The sequence below is a fragment of the Lactuca virosa genome, chromosome 4 (genome assembly GCF_052849685.1).
Source record: "Lactuca virosa cultivar CGN04683 chromosome 4, Lactuca_virosa_CGN04683_v6, whole genome shotgun sequence".
In the NCBI taxonomy this organism is placed as follows: Eukaryota; Viridiplantae; Streptophyta; class Magnoliopsida; order Asterales; family Asteraceae; genus Lactuca; species Lactuca virosa.
Window position 1 is genome coordinate 297,869,272 of NC_136429.1, and position 11,979 is coordinate 297,881,250.

The 11,979-nt window shown below is 25.7% G+C and overlaps 1 protein-coding gene across 1 annotated transcript; it reads left to right on the forward strand.

Annotated features, from left to right (window-relative positions):
- Positions 1 to 9,706: 9,706 nt before the first annotated feature.
- On the forward strand, positions 9,707 to 11,766 carry LOC145106004 (protein FAR-RED IMPAIRED RESPONSE 1-like). Its single transcript, XM_079043056.1, has 5 exons — positions 9,707 to 9,999; positions 10,110 to 10,305; positions 10,484 to 10,910; positions 10,989 to 11,053; positions 11,224 to 11,766. Exons 1-5 carry the CDS (start codon positions 9,707 to 9,709, stop codon positions 11,764 to 11,766), a joined length of 1,524 nt encoding a protein of 507 aa, XP_078899182.1.
- The last annotated feature ends 213 nt before the right edge of the window (positions 11,767 to 11,979 follow it).

The window sequence follows — 11,979 nt, forward strand, 5'->3', positions numbered from 1 at the left end:
TTTGTGTGTATTACTCAATCTTGAATGTGACTTTCCAAACATCAATGTTTTGCTTGGAATATCTTTCTGATTCTTCTTTTTCAAGAAAAATATTTTGATTGCAGGTTAGTGAAGAATTGTCATCAAGTTTCTATGGTTGAATGATATTAAATGAAGAAAGAAGATTCATAAAATGGATATAGGTTTTTTTGTTTGAGCAAAGTTGACCATCAATGTTTTGCTTGGAATATCTTTATGATTCTTCTTTTTCAAGAAAAATATTTTGATTGCAGGTTAGTGAAGAATTGTCATCAAGTTTCTATGGTTGAATGGTGTTAAATGAAGAAAGAAGATTCATAAAATGGATATAGGTTTTTTTGTTTGAGCAAAGTTGACGAATGTTAGTTTTTTCTTTTGATTTAAATTTATGTTTATGTAACATCTTTATTTATATATTCAACCACCCAATGCTCTTATTTATTTGATTGTAGTTTTTCTATTTTGATTATGTTTATTTTCTATTATTTTTTTGTTGGGTTATCCTATACAACATATTTAAAAGACAATATTTAAAAGATAACATAATTTTGAACATTTGATATGTAATTATGATAGACTTATCATTATATGTTCTTCATATGAAAGTAATTTATCCATATTACTACCACAAGAATTACATATGACATTTACGAGTACATATATATATATATATATATATATATATATATATATATATATATATATATATATATATATTATGTGATTTGTTTAACATGTATATGCACCTATGTATGTTATAAATTTATAATTAAATATATTTATGTTTATTAATTGAAGGGATTAAAATGATGCATCAAAACCAATTATTTAGAAGAATATAATAATAATAATAATAATAATAATAATAAACACACTAATGAGTAGGCATGCGCAAAAAGATTCAATTTGTTCGACTTAATCAATCAACAAATTGATTATCTTCAATGGAACCAAACTCACTTGATTTTTGTATAGAAAAAACTTAAAAAACTTATTACTATTAGCATGATGTATGTAACCTTTTAAGAGTTTTTGTTTTTTTTCTTTTTTTAATTTTTTTTAATTTTTTTAACGACAGTTTCAAAATTATAATATGCACCTTCTGCAAAGGCAAAATTGTAAAAATGTTATTTTCCTTTTCATTCATTCCAACTTGAGAATATACAATTTTTCCGTCAATTTGATAACACAGCTAATTAAATTATTTTTTTTGGTTATTTTTCTCCATTATTTTCTGTTTTTTTTTTCTCTTCTATTTTTTTTCGTTTCTTTAATTTTAATTTTCGAGAAAAGGGTATAAGAGACATTAAATTCTTTTTCCGTTATTTTTCTTTTTCTTTTTCTTTTTTCTCATCCATTCTTTTCCATTTCTTTAATTTTAATATACGAGAAAAGGGTATAAGAGACATCAATAATAGTTTATCATTATTTATATTACAACTTCTGAATTTTATTATATTCTTATTATGAAATTACATTTTTTTTTAAATTTGATAATAACAATGGCATGCAAATAAAAAAAAAATCGTCAATTTTTCTTTAGATTTTCAAAATCTAAATTCATAGCAAGAAAAGAAATATAAACTATTATTATTGAATATTGAGTTTTTTTTTAATTATAAAAAACTAAAAACAAATATCATACGAGTATTAAACAAATAAATTAATACATACATATAAATTGTTAACTCTTGCAATATACATGACAATCGACATAAATATATAATTTCAATTACCCCGTTCTTCCGCTCAACGATATTACATACTGCCCCATCACCAGACCACCTCCCACCGGATGCCTGATCATCAATTCTTGACGGCGACAATTAATTATCTTGCTATCTAGTTTCTAATTTGAACCCTCAGATTCAATGGTTTAACAGTGGACAACATTTTTCGTTCCCAATTTCGTCAAAATAAAATGTATTCCGAATACTTTCTTGTTTACTCCGCAATTCCAAATCTTTTCAACTCAATGGTTGCAGGGGCGAATCCCTTTAGAAGCTAGGAGGGGCCATAGCCCCCTGTTTTTTTTGCCTTCTAATATCAAAAATTCTAAATCAGATTATTAGTTTAAGGTAAATACTACTGTTGGCCCCTCGGGATTTAGAAAAGGTTAAAAGAGAAGATAATGCATCTATTAGAACAGTTCTATGTAGAACAAAATTTAAATTTAAAATTATTAATATAAGACTAAATATGTATTTTCCGTCATAAATGTGAATGTGACAATAAAGTTGTAAAGAACGATCTTGTGCTTTAAAGATCAGTTACAACTAAAGAGATGAATAGGAGGGAAAATAGGAGGAGAGAAGTTGCAGAAAGAAGAAGATCGTGAAAGTTCAAAGAGAAAAAAATATCTTCAAAAAGTTAAAAAGAAAACTGAGATACAAGGTATGAAAGAAGCGTCGCCAATAGCCGGAGAGTAGCGTTTCTGTCTTATTTCACCCTTGTTGTCGCTTTGCCTCACCCACCCACCGCCTACAAGTACGCATTCTTCTTCTCGGTTTTGTTGTTATCTTCCGTTTGCTTTTGAGGCTTAAAACGTATATAACTTGTATATATGTCATTATCATTATCATACATACTTATAAAGCTATCATTTTTTCTTGAATCTCATGCATTTGAAACCCCATTTTTTAACTTTCTCAAACCACATTAATTTGTAACCCCCTTTTTTAACTAATGCAACTCAAAAGTTTTCTTAATTATAATTTAACACTCAAAAGTTTTATAACTTATATTATGTTTAATTAGCATTTAGTGAAAAGTTTACTATAAAAGGTCAATCTTTTGTGTCTTATGTGTTATATAAAATCTAACATGTAAGAAGGATTTGAAGATATTGTGATTCAAAAGTTTTCATATAGTTGAAGCGTTCACGATCCAAATATGATGATTTGAAGAAATGGGTTATGTCGCTCGATGGTAATTGTAATATGATTTTTTCTTTCAACCAAAACAAATGAAGCTTTTCTATTCTTTCTTTATATTCAGATTCTCATTTAATCTTTATATGTGATTTGTGTGTATTACTCAATCTTGAATGTGACTTTCCAAACATCAATGTTTTGTTTGGAATATCTTTCTGATTCTTCTTTTTCAAGAAAAATATTTTGATTGCAGGTTAGTGAAGAATTGTCATCAAGTTTCTATGGTTGAATGATATTAAATGAAGAAAGAAGATTCATAAAATGGATATAGGTTTTTTTGTTTGAGCAAAGTTGGCCATCAATGTTTTTCTTGGAATATCTTTATGATTCTTCTTTTTCAAGAAAAATATTTTGATTGCAGGTTAGTGAAGAATTGTCATCAAGTTTCTATGGTTGAATGGTGTTAAATGAAGAAAAAAGATTCATAAAATGGATATAGGTTTTTTTGTTTGAGCAAAGTTGACGAATGTTAGTTTTTTCTTTTGATTTAAATGTATGTTTATGTAACATCTTTATTTATATATTCAACCACCCAATGCTCTTATTTATTTGATTGTAGTTTTTCTGTTTTGATTATGTTTATTTTCTATTATTTTTTTGTTGGGTTATCCTACACAACATATTTAAAAGACAATATTTAAAAGATAACATAATTTTGAACATTTGATATGTAATTATGATAGACTTATCATGATATGTTCTTCATATGAAAGTAATTTATCCATATTACTACCGCAAGAATTACATATGACGTTTACGAATATATATATATATATATATATATATATATATATATATATATATATATTATGTGATTTGTTTAACATGTATATGCACCTATGTATGTTATAAATTTATATTTAAATATCTTTATGTTTAATAATTGAAGGGATTAAAATGATGCATCAAAACCAATTATTTAGAAGAATATAATAATAATAATGATAATGATAATAATAATAATAATAATAATACATATCCAAGTACCGCATTCATTTGAAAACTCACACTACAACTCAAGAGTTTTCTAATTTATATATATTTATTAGTTAAAAGTCAAAAGTTTTTAACTTATGATTATTAATTAGTAATCACTAATAACTTTTTATTTTCCTTTCTTTTATAAGGTTGTAAAGTTTTGCTCATTAAAAACATTAATGTATTTGAAGAGATTTATGATTTAAATATGAAGAGTTAATATAAATGTTATAATAGATGTTTTAGTGTTTTTATGTTATTAAAAGTTATAGTGTTTATATTTCATATTTTTTTATTATTCGTTGTATATATATCGTTTTTAATACAAATGTTATAATAGATGTTTTTCTATTTTTATGTTACTAAAAGTTGCAGTTCATATTTTTGTTCATACGGTTTGTTACCCGTTGTATTATCATTCATTTGATATATAATTTACACAATTTTAAACGGTTTATAAATTATCAAATAATTGTATATATCACAATGACTTAAAAGTTAAACTATAATGTTTAATAAAACTAATATGTTAACTATATGTTTGTTTTACTACTAACATTTTGTTTCAAAGTAGAAATATTAAATAATAATTTGGTAAAACTTATTATTTTAACTATATAATTCTACGCGCAACGCACGGGGAGTCGCCTAGTATACTTATAAAGCTAGCATTTTTCCTTTCACCACATTCATTTGAAACTCCCATTCATTTTTCCTTTCACCACATTCATTTGAAACTCCCATGACTTTTCATTTTCTTTCTAATAATGATTATAAGTTGGTTAATAAGGTTAAATAAATATAAAACCTAAAGTATAATCATATATAAACTAAATTTCAATATTAAAATAATATATTTTTTTCTACTTATAAAGTTAGGTTTTTAACTTTTAACATATTATACTTAATTTATTAGGTCTAATATATTGTTGTATGTAAACCATTATCAATTTAAAGCTACAACTTTTGAACAGTTTGGACAAAATACTTAAATTGTTAATTTAAATATAACATTACAAAGTCAATTTCAATATAAATTTCAGTTCCACTTAAAAAACCTAAAGAATATTTTGTGAATAGTTAAAAATGATAAATTGTAGTGCTAAATGCAAAAACTAAATTGTAATATCAATTTAACTAAAATATTTCCTAAAGATATTTTTATAATCGTTAAAAGTTTTCAAATAATTAGATTAAAATAACTTATAATAACAATAGTTAAAAATAACTCTATATAAATAATTATATTGTTACCTTTAAAACGTTAATCAAATAAATTAAAAAAAATTAATTAATAATAACTACAACTATAAATAACATTAAACTATATATTATATTATATTTTATTCATGAGTAACCCGCGGGTAGAGGTCATTCAAAAGATTGAGATTATACAGTTTTAATATATATATATATATATATATATATATATATATATATATATATATTATCATATAATTCAAAATAGAGTAAATTACATGAATGGTCCCTTGATTTTCTAACTTATTTAAATAAACACACCCCCAACCCCACCCATTCAGCTTACCTTACCTACCCCATAATTTTTCCCTATTTAAATAATAGTCTTTTTAGGTAAGACAGAGACCTAACGCGTAACAAAAACAAATAGTAGGGACAAAGCGCGTAACAAAAACAAATAGTAGGGACCTTCCGAGTTAAAAAAATAAGTTAGGGACCAAGCGCGCAAATCACCCCAAACCATAGGGACCATTCGGGTAATTTACTCTTCAAAATAATCAATATATTATATTTCCTTAGTATACGAATTATTATATCAAATTTAACAATAACATTATTGTTATATTTAAAAAAACATGTAAATATTTCAATTATATAGATGCTTCTGCACAACGCGCGGGCATTCGCCTAGTTTGTTTATATTTCTTTTGTCAATAGCTTTGTTTCATGATTACACAATGTCAGAGTTAAGAGTTACTGTGAACTTTAGTACTTTTTTTTCATGATATGGCTGTCTTACATATATTATTTTTCATTATAATGGTTTTTGTAGTTAATGGTCATAGAATGCATAGTACAACTCAAATTAATTGATTTAGTCTGTTTTCTTAAATATATTTATATACAGGTCTTTGGCTAAATTGTCAAAACTTGATTGTATAAACATTGATAAACTTTTATTATATTGATTGATTTAATTGTCATTTTGGTACAAATCTTATGCGACATAATTCCTTTTTAATTATTCTTGTGAGCATTGCTATTTTTTCGAAATATTTTAATATATATATATATATATATATATATATATATATATATATATATATATATCATACATACTTATAAAGCTAGCATTTTTTCTTGAATCTCATGCATTTGAAACCCCATTTTTTAACTTCCTCAAACCACATTCATTTGAAACCCCCTTTTTTAACTAATGCAACCCAAAAGTTTTCTTAATTATGATTTAACACTCAAAATTTTATAACTTATATTATGTTTAATTAGCATTTAGTGAAAAGTTTACTATAAAAATGCCAATCTTTTGGGAAGACATGCATACAAATCATATACAAATTTCAGAAAGAAAACAAACTTGAAGGTTTTTGTGTTGGGTTGAGGTCTTATGACCACTTTTGGAGATATGCTATTATATTAGAGCTTTTAATTTGTAAGTTTGTTATACTAATTCGTTTTTATATTTTCTTCGTTTTTGAATTATTGTAATACAGTCGTTGTATATTGTGGTTTAATCGTTAATATATTGATCATATGTAATATAAAGTGATGTCGAAAATATTTAATTAAATATTTTAAATATGTTTTTTTTGTTTTATAATTGTACCGTTTCAAAAAGATAATTAATTAAAACTCATACATATGTTATACTTTCCATCTCTCTTTCTCTCTCTTTCTCTCTCTCTCTCTCTTATATATATATATATATATATATATATATATATATATATATATATATATATATATATATATATATATTACAATAGAGGTCAAAACACTTCAACCAAAATTCATTTAAAATCTAATATTTCAAATGCTTTTTAATAATGATTGTAAAAGTTTTAACATGTGTTACTTAATTGATTGATTAATAAAAATATTAATGTTTTGAAACTCCTAACTCTTAAACTTATATTATTTAATTTGTTAGTTAACTAAAATATTTTTCCTACATAAAGATAACATTTTTATGTTTGGTTACTCATTTTTGTTTATCTAATTAGAAAACAAGGTGTACATAGAATGACTATTTTAATTTCACATAGGAATCGATACCACTAGAGAGGTATGTTGTCTTTAACTAGTGGTAGGAGATCCACATACCCTTTTTAATTATTTATATTAATGTATAGTAATATCTATTTTATATTTTTATTCACCTTAATTTTTTAGGTACAAATTAAGGAAGATGATTCTCGGCGCACCAACATAAAGTGAAACGTACGCCTTGCAAAATATGTAATTAAAATTAAATATCATATTTACTAATCGACTTATTTTAAAACTCTTGATGACATTTATGTATAATGATATATTTTGTATGACTTCATTCTTAATTTCAATGTTTAATATTTAAAAGTTCATATATAAAACTCTGGATGTTTTGGTGTAATATAAATAGTGTAATACAAAGTTTATTAGTTCAATATTGTTTATTAATAGCTCATTCAAAACAACTTATTTCTTATTTTATCCAAAAAATATTATCGGACATAAGAAAAGTAGATTATATTAATGTTATACAAAAACTTATAATATATATTGGATATTATAAAAGTAAAAGTAAAGTTTATAGGGATGGACTATATTAGATAGTATCAAAATATAAATTGATGGATTTTATGTTATTTGATAATTCGGTTAATGCCCAAAATGTATAAAAACGTAAATTTTAACATATTTCTATTTTTTCGATAATTATTTTAACCACTTAAATGCATTATTGCGCAACGCGCGAGGTTACGCCTAGTATATATATATATATATATATATATATATATATATATATATATATATATATATATATATATATATATATATATATATATATATATATATATATAGGCAATTGAGAAAATAAAAAATGTTGAGAATGGGGGAATCATTCTCAGCCAATCATTTATCTAACATGTTCAAATTAAAAAAAAATACGCGTGTCCATTTTCATTAAGGGTATCTTTGTAAATTAGCAACTCTTTTACATAGAACTTACATGTTCGTTGTTATCAGTTTCCAATTTGATGATATCTTTAGCTCGTTTGAATCGGATATGAGGAATTCATTATCAAGATTATTTTCTTTATATAACTCGTTAGCAATTATACGTATTCATTCCATTAATCGTGAAGTTTCGCATCTGTGTTTCAGTTTTCTACTTCGTATTCGGTTTCCGATTTTATCAGGTATGTATATCGTTTGAATCGGATAGATCGGAGTTCATTATCAAGATTATTGCTTTTTATAATTTGTTTGGAATTACGCTTATTATCTTTGTTTTGGAGTTGTTTCATCGGAGTTCATTATCAAGATTATCAAGTTTCGAATATGTATTGGAGTTATTTCATCGGATTTTTGTTAAGTAGTTTGAGATATTTATTTCAAATCGGAGCTGATTTAATTTTTAATCGGATATATCGTTGTAGTTTTTACGCTCTGTACTGATAGAGATTGCTTAATTACATCATCTGATCATATATGATTTAAGTTTCTTTCAGATATTTTGTACGTTGAGGTGAGATATATTCGAAATTAACCAGGTTTTCATCTTTATGACTTTTTTTGTGAGATATATTCGATATTAAGATTGTTTTTGTTTATTTATATAGATCATTTGGTGTATTATGTCGAATTCTAGTGTTATTGATGGTGATTTGTATTCTTCTATGAGTGAGAGTGAAGAAGAGGATGTTGAGAACTCATTTTTTGAAGGTATCAGTTATTGAATTATTTTGTTGTTTTAAATTTTGTTGATTATCATTTATTTACATATGAATATGTTAATATGAATAAATTGGTGTCTTATTCATATATGAATAAACGTGTGATAATTGTAATTTCGAATTTATTATTTTTTTCGTTTTATTCATATATGAATAAGTTATGTTTTATTTTATATATTTTGAATCCTCATGAATTTTATGTATTCATATATGAATGTTTTATTCATATATGAATGTTTTTTGTTTTATTTATATGAGTTTCATGTATTCATATATGATTGTTTTATTCATATATTATTGATTTATTCATGCATTATTATTTTAGGTGGTGAATCTTCAAGTTCAGTACATGATGTGCAATACTGTGATGATATAATTGGAGAACATGTCTATAAGCCAGATGTACCTGTTCAACTTATTCCATTTAAGGGTTTAATCTTCAAATCATTAAAGTTGGCTATCAAAATGTATTCTGAGTATGCTGAAATTGGTGGTTTTGATGTGAGACTAAGCACACAGCTGTCAAGGTTTGATAGCAAGATTATAAAGAAGAAACATGTTATATGTAATCGTGGTGGCAAACAGAAAAAGAAATCTTGTGACACATTAGGTACAAGTGGTGTTAGGAGGAAACGAAATTCAAATTCAAGAGCTATTGGTTGTCAAGCAAAGATTATATTTGAATATGTGTATGGAACTCCATATTATAAAGTTTTTCAGTTTGATGAACTTCACAACCATCCACTTGAAAAGAGAAGCGATTTAAAAAAAGCGAGACAAATGTCATATTCAGAAAAAGAGTTTATTGTGCGTGCTTCCACATAAAAAATAGGTCCAACTATGGCTCATAAGTTGAGGGCAAGTCTGAGAGGTGGGTATGAGTTTGTAGAGCCCAAAGTAGTTGACTATAAAAATTTAAGGAGAGATATCAACAGGGTTATTGGTTATAAAGATGCCCAAATGATAGTAAACACAATGAATGACCGTCGAGCTCACTATCCAAATTACTCATTTGAGTTTAATTGTCAAGATGATGTTTTGGACTGTATGTTTTGGGCTGATGAAATGGAGAAGGCATATTATGCTGAATTTGGTGATGTTATCTCGTTTGATGCGACTTTCCGAACAAACAAGTAAGTTATTTTATCTACTTTTGTTTATAGTTTATTCATATATGAATATTTTTATATTCACTTATTAATACATCAAAAATTGACTTTAATGAACATTTTTTTTGTGTTAGGTATCGAATGGTTTTTGTTCCGTTTACTGCTATTGACCATCATAAAAAATCGGTTACTGTTGGATCTGGGTTGCTAAGCAATGAAAGCATTGAGTCTTACTCTTGGTTGCTTAAAGCATTTCTTAAAACTCATGGGAAAGAACCAACACTTGTTTTAACCGATCAAGATGCTGCAATAAAACAAGCTGTTGAGAATGTATTTCGTAATTCAAAGCACCGATTATGTATGTGGCATATAATGAAAAAGTTGAAAAAAAGGTATTATTTTAATATATTTCAAATATATTACTTATTAGTATATTCATTTATGAATATTGATTGTTATTTTACTTATTATTATTTATTCATTTATGAATATTTTTGTTTTAATACAGATATCAGATGATTTATTTACGAACACAGACTTTAGAAAAAGGTTTTCGAAGCTTGTTTGGGACATTAATATGAAACCTGATGTTTTTGAGGTGAAGTGGGGTTTGCTTATGAAGGAATTCAATCTTGAAGACACAAGATGGTTTAAAGACATGTTTACAATACGTGATTCATGGATACCTGGATATTTTAGTGATATTCCAATGTGTGGTTTGATGAAGACTACATCGAGGTCAGAGAGTATGAATTCATTCTTTAATACATACTCAGAAAGTGGGAACTTACTTTTGAATTTCATGATGAATTACGACACTGCCATTCAAAAGCAAAGGAATACTCAACGAGATCTTGATAAGGCATCAAAGAAAGCATCATATAAAATGCAAACACCTCGAGAAATAGAACTGCAAGCATCAAAGGTTTATACAAGTACATTATTTTTTGAGGTGCAAAAAGAAATATATAAAGCATGTTTTTTCTGTACATACTCATATGTTGGTATTGAAGATGGTTGGGAAGTTTACATTGTGCAGCACAACAACAGTAAAAGTGATTTTAAAAATGAATTTAAGGTAATTTTACTAGTTTTTTAGGAAAAATGTAATAATATTCATATATGAATATGAGAATATTCATATATTCATATATGAATATATGAATATTATATGAATATATGAATATATGAGTGTTGATATGAGTATTCTTATATGAATGTAATGTGTAAATTTTGTTTTTGTATCAGGTTGAAATAAAAGCTGAAGAGAAAGAAATAAATTGCAGTTATGAACATTTTAAGCGTATGGGTGTTTTATGCAGACATGCTTTTACAATAATGATGAGATGTGGTGTTAAAGAAATTCCTGAAAGGTACATTTTGAAGAGATGGAGAAAGGATGTGATATCAAGAAATTATCGTTTTAGTTCTGTTAAATCCGATTCAGGTGATTGTGAAAATATAAAGCTAGTCAATGATTCATATTATAGTTTTGAATCATGTTTGGATATTGTAAGAGATGACAAAAAGAGATTGGCTTTGTTTGCTGAGAAACAACAAATGTTGTTGAAGGAATTTGAGAGTGATTATATTTCTCCTGGATTGAAAAGCAAGACAGATGGTGAAGTCGTATGCAAGCTTTTGGGTGTTACTATTCCTATTCCAGAAGAGATTAATATTCATGTTCCTGAAGTTCAAAGCAATAAAGGTTCTGGAATCAAGAAAAGAATTCCAAGTGCAGGTGAAGTAGCATATGAAAATTCTAAAAAAGAACATAGAATGTGTTCATGATGTGGAAAACGAGTTCCACACAATTTACGTACTTGTCCAGAAAGAGTTGGAGCTGCTAAATCAGCAAAAGACAGTTAGGGATTTTTTAGTTTTTTTTTTATGTTTTTTGGTTTTATTCATTTATGAATATATGCAGATAAAAACAATAATCAATAATATTCATGTATGAATAATACACATTTATATTGATATGGTAAATTGATATGTTGATAT